Source organism: Coregonus lavaretus (assembly GCF_964263955.1).
Source record: "Coregonus lavaretus genome assembly, chromosome: 21".
Classification (NCBI taxonomy): Eukaryota; Metazoa; Chordata; class Actinopteri; order Salmoniformes; family Salmonidae; genus Coregonus; species Coregonus lavaretus.
Genome location: NC_140008.1, coordinates 34,585,663 through 34,600,587, shown reverse-complemented (window position 1 = coordinate 34,600,587; position 14,925 = coordinate 34,585,663). Strand labels below are relative to the sequence as shown.

The window sequence follows — 14,925 nt, the reverse complement described above, 5'->3', positions numbered from 1 at the left end:
ATCTAGGGCAAAAAGTTATCCTTCAATTAACTTGAGAGTCAGAGTCTTGAATAGAGAGATGAATAGAGTAATGCGTCTTTTCTATTTTCATTGTATTTACATATTGGTCCAAAGAACAATTTCAGGGCTTAGAGCATACCTTTGGCAAAATGAAACATGTGTTCAATGTGAGGTAAATGAGTATCATACACACAATTATAATATTTAGGAAGTGTAAAGATACTGAAGAAGAGTTTTTGTTAGTCTTAAATAAATAACCTGAATAGAAAGCAGACTCAAGCAGACTGACTCAAAATCGATGTAAGCAATATAAAATGGAGTGAACTGAATCTAAATTATCTAGCTGGTTTTGTTCTAGGATTTCTTGAGGTGGTTTTCTTTTCATATTTTGCAATTATTTGACATTCTGTTGAATTGCAAGGTGACATATTTAAGCAATAAGGCACAAGGGGGTGTGGTATATGGCCAATATACTACAGCGAAGGGATGTTCTTATGCATGACGCAAAAGCAGAGTGCCTGGATACAGCCCTTAGCCGTGGTATACAGTGGGGAAAAAAGTATTTAGTCAGCCACCAATTGTGCAAGTTCTCCCACTTAAAAAGATGAGAGAGGCCTGTAATTTTCATCATAGGTACACGTCAACTATGACAGACAAAATGAGAATTATTTTTCCAGAAAATCACATTGTAGGATTTTTAATGAATTTATTTGCAAATTATGGTGGAAAATAAGTATTTGGTCAATAACAAAAGTTTCTCAATACTTTGTTATATACCCTTTGTTGGCAATGACACAGGTCAAACGTTTTCTGTAAGTCTTCACAAGGTTTTCACACACTGTTGCTGGTATTTTGGCCCATTCCTCCATGCAGATCTCCTCTAGAGCAGTGATGTTTTGGGGCTGTCGCTGGGTAACACAGACTTTCAACTCCCTCCAAAGATGTTCTATGGGGTTGAGATCTGGAGACTGGCTAGGCCACTCCAGGACCTTGAAATGCTTCTTACGAAGCCACTCCTTCGTTGCCCGGGCGGTGTGTTTGGGATCATTGTCATGCTGAAAGACCCAGCCACGTTTCATCTTCAATGCCCTTGCTGATGGAAGGAGGTTTTCACTCAAAATCTCACGATACATGGCCCCATTCATTCTTTCCTTTACACGGATCAGTCGTCCTGGTCCCTTTGCAGAAAAACAGCCCCAAAGCATGATGTTTCCACCCCCATGCTTCACAGTAGGTATGGTGTTCTTTGGATGCAACTCAGCATTCTTTGACCTCCAAACACGACGAGTTGAGTTTTTACCAAAAAGTTCTATTTTGGTTTCATCTGACCATATGACATTCTCCCAATCCTCTTCTGGATCATCCAAATGCACTCTAGCAAACTTCAGACGGGCCTGGACATGTACTGGCTTAAGCAGGGGGACACGTCTGGCACTGCAGGATTTGAGTCCCTGGCGGTGTAGTGTGTTACTGATGGTAGGCTTTGTTACTTTGGTCCCAGCTCTCTGCAGGTCATTCACTAGGTCCCCCCATGTGGTTCTGGGATGTTTGCTCACCGTTCTTGTGATCATTTTGACCCCACAGGGTGAGATCTTGTGTGGAGCCCCAGATCGAGGGAGATTATCAGTGGTCTTGTATGTCTTCCATTTCCTAATAATTGCTCCCACAGTTGATTTCTTCAAACCAAGCTGCTTACCTATTGCATATTCAGTCTTCCCAGCCTGGTGCAGGTCTACAATTTTGTTTCTGGTGTCCTTTGACAGCTCTTTGGTCTTGGCCATAGTGGAGTTTGGAGTGTGACTGTTTGAGGTTGTGGACAGGTGTCTTTTATACTGATAACAAGTTCAAACAGGTGCCATTAATACAGGTAACGAGTGGAGGACAGAGGAGCCTCTTAAAGAAGAAGTTACAGGTCTGTGAGAGCCAGAAATCGTGCTTTTTTGTAGGTGACCAAATACTTATTTTCCACGATAATTTGCAAATAAATTCATAAAGAATCCTACAATGTGATTTTCTGGATTTTTTTGTCTCAATTTGTCTGTCATAGTTGACGTGTACCTATGATGAAAATTACAGGCCTCTCTCATCTTTTTAAGTGGGAGAACTTGCACAATTGGTGGCTGACTAAATACTTTTTTCCCCACTGTATTGGCCATATACTACAAACCCCATAGGTGCCTTATTGCTATTATAAACTGGTTACGAATGTAATTAGAACTGTACAAATATTTTTTTGTTGTCATAACCGTGGTATACGGTCTGATATACCAGAGCTTTCAGCTAATTAGCATTCAGGGCTCGAACCACCCAGTTTATAATACATAATATAACATATAAGAGTATAATATGAATGTATTTTGTTCTACACTGACATAGCATTTGCGTTTGAAACACACAAGATGTAGGTCCATTCTGCAAAGAATGTGATTATCTGTCCCTTTACCTCACAGTAATGGTAATGTACACACTCTCCCAGGTTTTCTTATTTCCATCACAAAAGGAAAGAGGCTGCATTGAAATAGAATTGTGGCTGAAAATGGTTGCTAAATCACTTTTGTGTTGTGTATGTTGTACTGCTGTAAGAGTCCAAATGGATCTGCTAAAGTAAGAGGTGGTGGGGTGTAAAACAGGGAGAACAGCTCGCTTCCAGACGTCAGATGGGCATTAGGGATGAGACATTGCAACCGAGAGGTTTTAAAGAAAGAGATCAACCCTTATACAGCCGCAGCGCCCCCGACTCCCGACGCCTTGGTTGGTATCTGCTATTGACATCTGCTATTATTGTCCGCATCCCAAATGGCACCCTATTCCCTATATAGTGACTACTTTTGACCAGGGCCCATGGTAACTTGATGCCAGAGCAATGAAACACAGTACAAGTGACTATTAAACTGTAAAAACATTATTTCTACAGTATTTTACTGTAATTACAAGGGATTAGAGCAAGCAGGTTGGCTGTTAACATTTGCATATAACAGCATATTAATGAATGCTGGGTGTTTTGTATCACTTGCACTTCTAGAGGCCTAAACAAAGGCTTCCAAACTGGCCATATTTACAGGGCAAAACAGATCAAATGGACATGGTTAAATATATTCAACAATTAAAAGGTTTAAGACCTGCTACTACTCTGGCCTGTTCCCTATATACATTTAATTGTTAGGGAACTACTACCACATATCACTTAAATTAGTACAGGACTCTCATTAACGGAGGCAACAAATATAGCCACTTACAAGGCACACCTTAAAATATAGTATGTTACTGAGCCAGCAACTCTTTCTCCTCCCACAATATTTCTCAATGCACCATCATTTACAGTATGCGGCAGTAAATATATAGCAAAACAGCAATACAGTACTTTATTATTGAATTATATTGAAAATAAATTCAGCAATTGCTAATGGTGAATATTGAATTATATATTTGTCACGACTTCCGCCGAGGCTGCCTCCCCTCCTTGTTCGGGCAGGTTTCGGCGTTCGTCGTCACCGGCTTACTAGCTACTGCCGATCCCATTCTCATCACTCCACTTGTCTTGTCTTGTCTTGTCAATCACACACATCTGGTGCTCATTCCCCTAATTAGTATGTTCTCCTTGTCTTTGTGAGTGATTGGTTATTGTGAGAGCGAGGAGCTCGGTTGAGCTACTCTTCTATTTGTACTTGCCAAGGTGGAATATTTTTTCCCTTGTATTAGTTTCGTTTTCACGCTGGGAGCGTTTGATTTATGTAAACGGAATAAACTCTGGACTTCGGTGTTTTACCTCCTGCGCCTGACTCCTTCATTCACACCTCGTCACAATATTACAGCATACCAACTGATATTTGGTGTTTTATATCACTTGCACTTTAGGCCTTAAGAACAGCTTCTAAACTGACAGTAACTACAGGGCAAAACAGATCAAGCCGCTCAACCATTAAAGATTTGAGACTTGCTGCCACTCTGATCTGTTCCCTATGTAAGTTCAATTGTTAGGGAACCACTACCACGTCTGACTTAAATTGGTACAGCACTCTCAACGGGTGCAATAAATATAGCCTTTTACAAGACATGCCTCAAAATATGTTTATGAATGAGAAACAACATTACCACACACCCACAAGTGATCAAAAGGTTTTTGACGCTCCAAAAATGTGGTATTTGTACTCTATTCTGAATTACAGTAAATTACTGGCAGCAGTTGGCCAGTAAGATACTGTAAAGTTTCAGGACAAGGTTTGAAGAATTCTTAAAATACAGTATATTACCGTATTCTGTGGCAGTACAGACTTCTCACTCACGGGTGCAACAAAAATAGACTTTTACAAGGCACGCCTTCAAATATGTTAATGAGCCAGAGACTTTATCCTCGCCCAAAACATTTCCCCAAAATGCATCATAATTAACACTGTAAAACACATTTACAGTATTTTACTGTTCATTCTACAGTGTTCTACTGTTGAAATTACAGAAAGGTCTTACAGTGTGCTGTAAAACAAATATTTGGTACTTTACTGTACATTCTACAGCAATCTACTCTATTCAGTTTATACAGTATCATATTGTTGATTAGTACAGTAAGTTACTGATAAAATTACGAAAACGGCTAAAAGTGTACTTTATTATTTGTTTTTTGATAGTAATATTGTATTTTGTTAATATTACCATAGGGCCCCATTCATTCAGAAAATATGTCTACAACACTACATTTTAGTCATTTAGCAGACACTCTTATCCAGAGCGACTTACAGGAGCAAGTAGGGTTAAGTGCCTTGCTCAAGGGCACATCGACAGATTCGGGGATTAGAACCAGCGACCTTTCGGTTACTGGCACAATGCTCTTAACCACTAAGCTACCTGCCGCCACTAGAAGTAGTAGTGCATCCCTCTTCAAAAATCTTTGAATTAATTGAGATTTTCTTTAATAACTCCAGTGAATTAACAATTGATTAGACTGATAGGTATTTGAGCATCACAAATACTCTAATATTATGTGTTGTTTAAGCCAGTGCAAATAATACTCCCTAGGAGAAGGAACTGACTTAATTTTCTCTCCATGTTTCATGACTACTCAATTCACTAACCTCAGAGGATGTAGAGATTATATGAGAACTGATTTTGTTTTCAAGCATTTCACATGTAATGAACAAAGTAGTAAATTAAATGTTCAACTGAGTCTTTTACCAATTAGATTAGGAATCATTAGTCTATAGCTAAATAAAATAATACTTTGTGCTGTTCATATTAGAAACAGTGAGAAAGCCTACTCTATTTCATGAAAGCAGGATCACTTTGTAATTGGAAATTAAACACAATATGCTTTGCTCGCTAGTTTGTCATTTCACTAGTTTGTCATAGTTAGGTTTTCTGGAAGGTAAAGTCTCCGCCATGTTGAATTATTGATGACAATATTAATGAATGCACTGTCATCTGCACTGTAAAAATAGAAAGTCTCAAAACACCATGATTGTGTAATGCAACCATGAAAAGTAGAGCACCTAAGATGAAATCATTTGGAGGGTGTTTTAAAACAGAAATTAAGTACTCTGAAACACCCAAAGTGGTTCTTCAACCTGTATATTGGTGTTTTTAAGAGAGTGTTGTGAAAACACTTTATGGGGTTTCAGTGCATGCATGTAAAAGGTAGCATCAAAACACAAAAACTGTGTTTATCATAGAATCAACGGTATAGAAATGCAAACGGTTTACAGACTAAATATTGATTGATGAGAATATTTTTTGTGGAATTCCACCTTTTTTTTGGTAATGCTTTATTTAGACAGATTAGAAACAGGAGGGAGAGAAACATTATACATTTCGTTGGAATTTTATCCACTCAACCACAAAGCCACACTGTAAGAAATTATTCTGGGGTGAATTGAAATAATAATTGAAATAAAAACATATACTGCTAGAACCGCTAAAGCAGTCATTTTGACTCCTCATGAATTATAATTTGTTATTACTCTGCCATTATTTAAGTCATGCCCCCCTCCATCCTTGACTTTTCCTAAATAAGTATATATAACACACTGTTGTTGTTAGAATCTTAATATCACAAACAGCACTGGAATTATAACCAGTTTATGAGGGCAAGTCATTTTTTTGAATGGTTTTCCACCATTGCCCCTCCTTCTCCCAACAGTAGGGCCTGCTCCGCTCCTTCTTCCCACAGTTGAAAGTGTAGTACCCAGCTGATAATCACCCCGATAATTGCCTCTAAACTAAACCATACCGAAACTAATTTCACACACATAACAACAGATTAAATAAATTAAGTAAAGTATGATGGGATGAGTTGATGAGAGAGAGGAAGCGAACGATGCATAATTATGTAATCACCAATTGTGAATGAAAAACAGGGCAGGCCATTCTATTGTATTGATCCATTCTAATTAAAATATTTAAATGATATGTGCCCTATATCAGTCCACTGAATTAAAGCAGTCTTGTCAGTCCTACTCGGAGTAGGCTACACAGTGAGAGCGTGCGTAATTGGACATGCTGAACGGCTTTTAATATCTGGGAAAATATCTACATCGGGCGAGAAGGTGAGCGAGTGTCGGAGAATGTGGTGATGGGGCTTGTGGACCCTTATGTTGGTAATAGTAGAAATGTCACCATGGACAATTTCTTAACTTCACTGTCATTGGTGAACAATTCGCTTGCAAAGAAAACAACAACAGCACCATGAACAAAGTGAGACGGGAGCTCCCTCCCTCTGCACAAAATAAGGCACCTGCACAGAGGTTGTACTCGACAATGGTGATGAAGAATGACAAGACGACGGGAACACAGAGAAAAGCGGAGACTATTACGTACTACAACCAAATGTATGTCAAAGTGTGTCAGGCAAGTGAAAGTTACAAAAACTGTTAGGAAAAGGGTCAAGCAGACCCCGTGCCCAAGAAAACGAAGGTAACCTGCCTAAATGACTACCGCCCCGTAGCACTCACGTCGGTAGCCATGAAGTCATTTGAAAGGCTGGTCATGACTCACATCAACACCATCATCCCGGAAACCCTAGACCCACTCCAATTTGCATACCGCCCCAACAGATCCACAGATGATGCAATCTCAATCACACTCCACACTGCCCTTTCCCACCTGGACAAAAGGAACACCTATGTGAGAATGCTGTTCATTGACTACAGCTCAGAGTTCACACCATAGTGCCCACAAAGCTCATCACTAAGCTAAGGACCCTGGGACTAAACACCTCCCTCTGCAACTGGCTCCTGGACTTCCTGACGGGCCACCCCCTGGTGGTAAGGGTAGGCAACAACACATCTGCCACACTGATCCTCAACACTGGCGCCCCTCAGGGGTGCGTGCATAGTCCCCTCCTGTACTCCCTGTTCACCCATGACTGTGTGGCCAAGCACGACTCCAACACCATCACTAAGTTTGCTGACGACACATCAGCGGTAGGCCTGATCACCGACAACGATGAGACAGCCTATAGGGAGGAGTTCAGAGACCTGGCAGTGTGGTGCCAGGACAACAACCTCTCCCTCAACGTGAGCAAGACAAAGGAGCTGATAGTGGACTACTGTCACGCCCTGACATAGAGTTCGCTAGTTGGTTTAGTCAGGGTGTGAATATCTATGTGTGTGAATTTCTATGTGGACATTCTATGTCATTGTATATCTATGTTGGCCGGGTGTGGTTCCCAATCAGAGGCAGCTGTCGATCGTTGTCTCTGATTGGGGATCATACTTAGGTAGCCATTTTGCCTACCTTAGTTGTGGGATCTTGACTCTTGTTTGGCTTGTGTGTGTGTGTAGCCATTGTGAGCTTCACGTTACGTTGCTTTTGTTGTTTTGTCGTGTGTTTACTTTAATAATAAAATTGTATGCATTCCACGCTGCACCTTGGTCCAATCCTGTACTCAACGAACGTGACAGAAGATCCCACCACCAACGGACCAAGCAGCATGGCCAGGAAAAGCAGAAAGCCTGGACATGGGAGGAGATACTGGAAGGAAAAGGATCATGGACGTGGGAAGAGATCCAGGAAGGCATGGATCGCCTTCCTTGGGAGCAAACAGAGGCAGTGAGGGAGAAAAGACGGCGACTCCAAAATGCGAATCTGCGAAGGAGACCCGAGAGGCAACCCCAAGAACAAATTTTTTTGGGGGGAGGCACACGGGGTGGTCGACGAAGCAGCAGGAGGCCGTGAAAGGGCTGACTGTAGAGGTGGAGTCCGCTATTTTAGAGGTCCTCCAAGACCTGCGGATCAGCAGTTTAAGAGAGGAGGCCACCACATTACGGGGGATGATAACGAGGATAGAGCAGGAGAGCTTCCTTCAAGAGGTGGTGCTGCAGGAGGCCCATAGGGAGAAGGAAGTAGTGGATGTATGGAGAGAGGAGCTGGTCAGGCAACAAAAGGAGCGTGTGTTCATTGAGGAACCAAGGTATGCGGAGATACGCACTGTGTCGCCAGTGCGCATTCACAGCCCAGTGCGTCCTGTGCCAGCGCCCCGCAGGTGTCGTGCGGTATCCAGCCAGGAAGGGTTGTGCCAGCTGTACAATCCAGACCTCCAGTACGCCTCCACGGTCCAGTATATCCTGCTTCGGTTCTACGCACTGTGTCACCAGTGCGCCTCCCCAGCCTGGTACGGCCCGTACCTGCTCCCCGCACCAAACTAGTGGTGCGTGTCACCAGCCCGGTACGCCCCATACCTGCTCCCCGCACCAAACCAGTGGTGTGTGTATCCAGTCCGGTACGGCCCGTACCTGCTCCCCGCACCAAACCAGTGGTGCGTGTCTCCAGCCCGGTATGCCCCATACCTGCTCCCCGCACCAAACCAGTGGTGCGTGTATCCAGTCCGGTACGGCCCGTACCTTCTCCCCGCACCAAACCTGTGGTATGTGTTTCCAATCCGGTACGCCCCGAACCTGCTCCCCGCACCAAACCTGTGGTGCGTGTATCCAGCCCGGTACACCCCGTACCTGCTCCCCGCACCAAACCGGTGGTGCGTGTCGCCAGCCCGGTACGTCCCGTACCTGATCCCCGCACCAAACCAGTGGCGCGTGTATCCAGTCCGGTAGAGCCCGTACCTGCTCCCCGCACCAAACCAGTGGTGCGTGTCGCCAGCCCGGTACGCCCCGTACCTAATCCCCGCACCAAACCAGTGGCGCGTGTATCCAGTCCAGTAGAGCCCGTACCTGCTCCCCGCACCAAACCAGTGGGGCGTGTATCCAGTCCGGTAGAGCCCGTACCTGCTCCCCGCACCAAACCAGTGGTGCGTGTTGCCAGCCCGGTACGCCCCGTGCCTGCTCCTCGCACCAAACCAGTGGTACGTGTTCCCAGCCCGGTGCGGCCCATGCCTGTTCCTCGCACCAGACCAGTGGTGCGTGTCCCCAGCCCGGTACGGCTGGTGCCAGAGCAGTCCACTTCACCGGTGCCAAGTCCAGTTCCGGTCAGCTGCTCCACTCCAGTGCCAGAGCAGTCCGCTCCACCGGTGCCCAGTCCATCTCCGGTCAGCTGCTCCACTCCAGTGCCAGAGCAGTCCGCTCCACCAGGCCCCAGTCCAGCTCCAGTCAGCTTCTCCACTCCAGTGCCAGAGCAGTCCGCTCCACCAGGCCCCAGTCCAGCTCCGGTCAGCTTCTCCACTCCAGTGCCAGAGCAGTCCGCTCCATCGGGGCCCAGTCCAGCTCTGGTCAGCTGCTCCAGTCCAGAGCCAGAGAAGTCCGCTCCACCGGGGTCCAGTTCAGCTCTGGTCAGCGGCTCCACTCCAGAATCAGACGTCAACCCCTCTCCAGGGTCGGGGCCTCCCACACCAGGGTCCAGACAGGGCTTGGTGCATCGTGTGTGGACTGAGAGGGGAAGCATCGCGCCGAGGATCAGACCGGACCAGGGGTGCAACGGGGAGGCAGTAAGGGAGAGGACGTCACGCCCGGAGCCGCCACCGAGGCTAGATGCCCACCCGGACCCTCCCCTGTTAAGTTAGGTTTTGTGGCCGGAGTCTGCACCTTTGGTGTGGGTGGGTGGGTGGGGGTGGGGGGGGGGGGGGGGGGTACTGTCACGCCCTGACATAGAGTTCGCTAGTTGGTTTAGTCAGGGTGTGAATATCTTTGTGTGTGAATTTCTATGTGGACATTCTATGTCATTGTATTTCTATGTTGGCCGGGTGTGGTTCCCAATCAGAGGCAGCTGTCGATCGTTGTCTCTGATTGGGGAACATACTTAGGTAGCCATTTTGCCTACCTTAGTTGTGGGATCTTGACTCTTGTTTGGCTTGTGTAGCCATTGTGAGCTTCATGTTACGTTGCGTTTGTTTTTTTATAATAAAATTGATTGAATACTTTTTTTGTAGTTGTTTTGTTTTTAAATATAGCCTACGGTAACATAAACTAATGTGTTATTTGAAATAAAACACAAATCGTATTCTAATGTTACCCAAGGCCTTCATAAACACAACCAAATGAATTTTTTTTGCAATAGCATATGAAATATATTAATTACACTGTTAGAATGTTGCAGTCAGCACCTATCTGTATCCCATCTGTCAAAATACCCAAAAATATATTTTAAAAAATGTATGCTAGTCGTTTCAATGATTTGTTAATTTTACCAAAATAATCTACTAATAAATCCAACTTAATATGTTGCTCAAAATATATTTAATAAGGATAACCAAATAGAGAGAAAATGTAGTGATTGAACTCATTGGAAGTCTTTGGTTTTAATCACCTTGTATTTCATATCTTGCCATGTGACTCTGTTTTTAGAGGATTGTGGGTAATTCATTTTTAGACTTTATGATTCTTTCACACAATGCTGTATACATGTTTAAAGAAGGAAAAGTATATTTCTATATTAGTATTAAGCTTGTTGTGCCATTAGGTGTAATGGATCATGATGAATGTATTTCAAGCTCTTATAGTGCGGTCTAAGACATAGTGAAACATATCTAACATATCTATCTAATATTAATCTAGAATATCTCTAAATATTGGATGTTGATCTTGATCCATTTGCTAATTTTGGATGTTGACATGTTGATCTTGAATGAGGGCTACTTTGCTAGATACCCAACTTCACTGCATCCCAGTCCACGTGTGCCATTTTTAAATTGATGTAGTTCTGTCCTTGAGCTGTTCTTGTCTATTAATGTTCTGTTTTATGTCATGTTTCATGTTTTGTGTGGACCCCAGGAAGAGTAGCTCCCACCTTCGCAACAGCTAATGGATATCCTAATAAAATACCAAATACCAGGCACAACAAACACTCAAACTCCCACACCCCTTCTCTCACACTTCTCTCAGCCCTCTCACCTTTGACAGTGATCTGTGCAGTGGTCTCGATCATACCGAGCGACGATATCGCCACGCAGGTGTAGTTGGCAGACTGGCGAATGTTGGTGACCTCCAAAACATTCCTCCCAATGGGCATCTCTTCTTCCTTGGTCAGCTCTACTATCCCCATCATCCACTTGACGTAGGGCATCGGCGCTCCCACCGCCACGCACGTCAGGTTCACGCTGCCACCCGGCATCACCTCATGGTTGTTGGGAGGGATGGAGAACCGGGGTGGCACACGCCGCACTGCAGGGGGAGAGCATAGGGTTGTGAGAGGCAGGAGAAGTGGAGGTTTGATGGGAGACGCTGCATGGGTGGCTGGGATAGCCCAATATCTCAATAGTCAGGCCTGGTTGTTGCTGCAGGGTCTACCACTGTTCTCTGGGACAATAGAGGCCTATGGCAACTCTGCTATAGTTAGTTAGGGTGGGACCACATGTGATGTATCTATTAGTCAACAGTGAAATAGAACTTTCCTCACCTTTCATGTTAACTTTGCTAAAAAATGCCTAAGGCGGCCTATAAGGCTGGATTTCTCACGAGTGCCTTTGGATTTCCTTCTTTGGTATGTGGATTAAGACGCACCTGGAGCTTATTACGGCTGCTAGTCTAAGGCATCCCTACCATATTCGGAGTTAGCTAGCTATCTACCATTCGTTCTGTCTCTAAGTGTGAGTGAATAGAAGAGGTTTCTTCTCCCTTGTTATCTACCATACACCATTAGAAATCCCCTTAAGTGCTGGGAAGTACTGCTCATTACATCTGAATTACATCCGAGTGGCGCAGTGGTCTAAGGCACTGCATCGCAGTGCTAGCTGTGCCACTAGAGATCCTGGTTCGAATCCAGGCTCTGTCGTAGCCGGCCGCGACCGGGAGACCCATGGGGCGGCGCACAATTGGCTCAGCGTCGTCCAGGGTAGGGGAGGGAATGACCGGCAGGGATGTAGCTCAATTGGTAGAGCATGGCGTTTGCAATGCCAGGGTTCGATTCCCATGGGGGGCCAGTATAAAAAAAATTATGTATGTACTCACTAACTGTAAGTCGCTCTGGATAAGAGCGTCTGCTAAATGACTAAAAAATGTAAAAAAATAAAATAAAATTAAAATTAATGCAATGCTACTCTCTCTGCATGCATTAAATATACATAGCTCAATGGCATAGCAGCTAAAGTGCTCACACACAAAATGTGTTTCAAAATGGTCACAAAATGTGTTTCACTCTAGTATAACGTAAGTTTCGAGTCTGAATATTCTGGCCGTGTGGGGCGTAGATTGTGGCTTACAGGGTTTTCACCGGGTTTCTTCTTGGTCTAACTAAATAAAAGGGGAGGGGAGAACTACATGCTGTGTGAGTCAAACAGGGAGAGATGCAGAGGTTTATGAAAGTTCTAAACTTGTCCCCAGGCTCGAATTGCTGGCGCATAAAGCCTGGTAACAGTGGGACTATTTGGAATTTAGGGGGTGTGGATTTACTAAGTGACATGCTAATCAATTCAAATTCTGAGCGAAACACAACTTTGAGGCGTGGCTCTAAATCGAGGCGGGAGAGGGTTGTCACTAGTTAACACAGCCACAAAGTCATAAACCCTGCCAATTTCTGCAATTTATCCCTCTTAAAATCAGATTTTAAACCTAACTCTAACCTTAACCCTAACCTTAATCACACTGCTAACTGTATGCCTAACCCTAACCCTAAATTAAGACCAAAAAGCTAATTTTTGAAGCCAATATTGACTTTGTGGCTGTGGAATCTTACTTTGTGGCTATGGAAGCTTGTGGAAACCTGCCCTAGTATCTGTGCGTTAGAGATGTCACCGATGACTATGACGTGTCTCCTCTCTAATGCCCAGGAAGCTCAGATTCAAACTCCCATTAGACAGCTATGCAAGCGTTATAATGTCAAAGTACGTTCGATACTCACCAAATTTGGAGTTTCAATGAGCAACTATCTTCATTTACTCCTGTTATGTATGTACTTCCAAAAAAGGTCTAAATAAAAATGTACAAGCAATCGAAAAAAATGCTATTTGGCACCTCCAATGTAAGATTTTTACTGGGCAGTCAGTTTAACGTCTATTCCATGTTAGTTCAAAGTAATTTCATTGAAATTATGTGGAAACAACGTTGACTCAACCAGTGTGTGCCAAGTGGGATGTATTGAGTTGTTGTAGACTTCCGACACACAGGTCGGAAACACAGCATGGTATAGCTAGTGTTGTATAATTTGAGAGCGGTACTACTTTGAACAAATAAACTGAAAGAGGATTCTGTACTGTATAATGTCTTCATTTGACTCACTCAAGCACAGCAGTAAGTTAATCAGCTCCAACCAAGTGAGGAATCACTGATAAATGAATGTGCAGTATTTGCATGGGCTCACTCAGTGAGGAGAGGTGATAGATAGTAATGTTGGCTGTTGTCTCTGCAAAGACAAGAGCTGCATTGTCTGTCTGCTGGGACCGGAGGGAAAGAGAGAACCATCATTTACATTTTAGCAGACACTCTTATCCAGAACAATTAGGGTTACGTGCCTTACTCAAGGGCACAGAGATTTTTCACCTAGTCAGCTCGAGGATTCTAACCCAATGCTCTTAACCGCTAGGTTACCTGCAGGCTCTGTAATACAGATGGCAGGCATTAACATGGAGGAGACAGGCATCGCCTGAGCACGTGACATGGTGGACAGAGAGAAAAAGAGAGGGAGGAAAGGAGGAGAGGAGGGTAAGAGACAGAGAGAGGGCGGGAGGGCGAGAGAGCGAGAGTGGTGAGAGGAGGGGAAGGGGCTGGCTGTTCGAGGCTGGGTATAGGCCACAGTTATGGGCCATTCCGTGGTTCCAGTTGAGGGTGATCTGAGGTCAAAAACTCAGAAAGAGGAACCTTTTTAAAAGAGCGGAGGTTGTAAGCGGAGGTTGTAAATTGTTGTGCAGGTGAGGCACAGCAAGCAGCAAAAACCAGGCCTTGACGTTTCAATTCCCAGTTGATCTCCCAACACACACAGATGGTCTGCAGGAACTCACATTAAGCCATCCGCAAAATGATCCCCTTTCAGACAGCGCTGAGACTCTTAATCATCAGTAAGATAACTAATGTTCCCATTTTCATCTCTCTTTGCCCAGGAAAAATGCAAGGTTGCAGCCGAACAAAGAACCGTTCGCTGAGAAAGAGGATGTGTCCCAAATGGCACCCTATCCCCTATATAGTGCACTACTTTTGACCAAAGCCCTATGGGTTCTGGTCAAAAGTAGTGCACTATGTAGGGAACATGGTGCCATTTGGGACGGAACCAGGATTTCATTTGGGATGCAAGGGGAGAACTCTGTAGCAGACCTCTGTTTTGTGTTTGAAGATAAAATAGAGGCAACATTATTCACATCACAACTCTTAAAATACTGTGTTTATCATCAGGACTAAGAAATCACCTGCTTATTTCTTTACCACAGCAAAATTATGCAGGGCCCACCGGCCCTGCCTGGCTGACCAGCAGTTGCATCTATATACTGTAAATATTTCCAAACTGGTTTTGAAGCAAGCAGGGGACCAAAACTGTTTTTTTCTTCTTCTAATACGAACATCTCAGTTTTTATGTGACTTGAATGGTGTATGGGGTGTGAGGTGAGGTTGCTACCCTCTTCTCCCT

The 14,925-nt window shown here is 44.2% G+C and overlaps 1 protein-coding gene across 1 annotated transcript in view; it reads right to left on the bottom strand.

Moving 5' to 3' along the window:
* LOC311149143 (receptor-type tyrosine-protein phosphatase F-like) overlaps positions 1-14,925 on the bottom strand; it is a gene marked incomplete at its 5' end in the record, with an annotated part of 221,916 nt that overhangs the window by 42,577 nt on the left and 164,414 nt on the right. Inside the window, one exon of the mRNA XM_084186230.1 lies at positions 11,265-11,534. Within this exon, the coding sequence (XP_084042356.1) occupies positions 11,265-11,534 (270 nt within the window). The remainder of the gene's footprint in view (positions 1-11,264; positions 11,535-14,925) is intronic.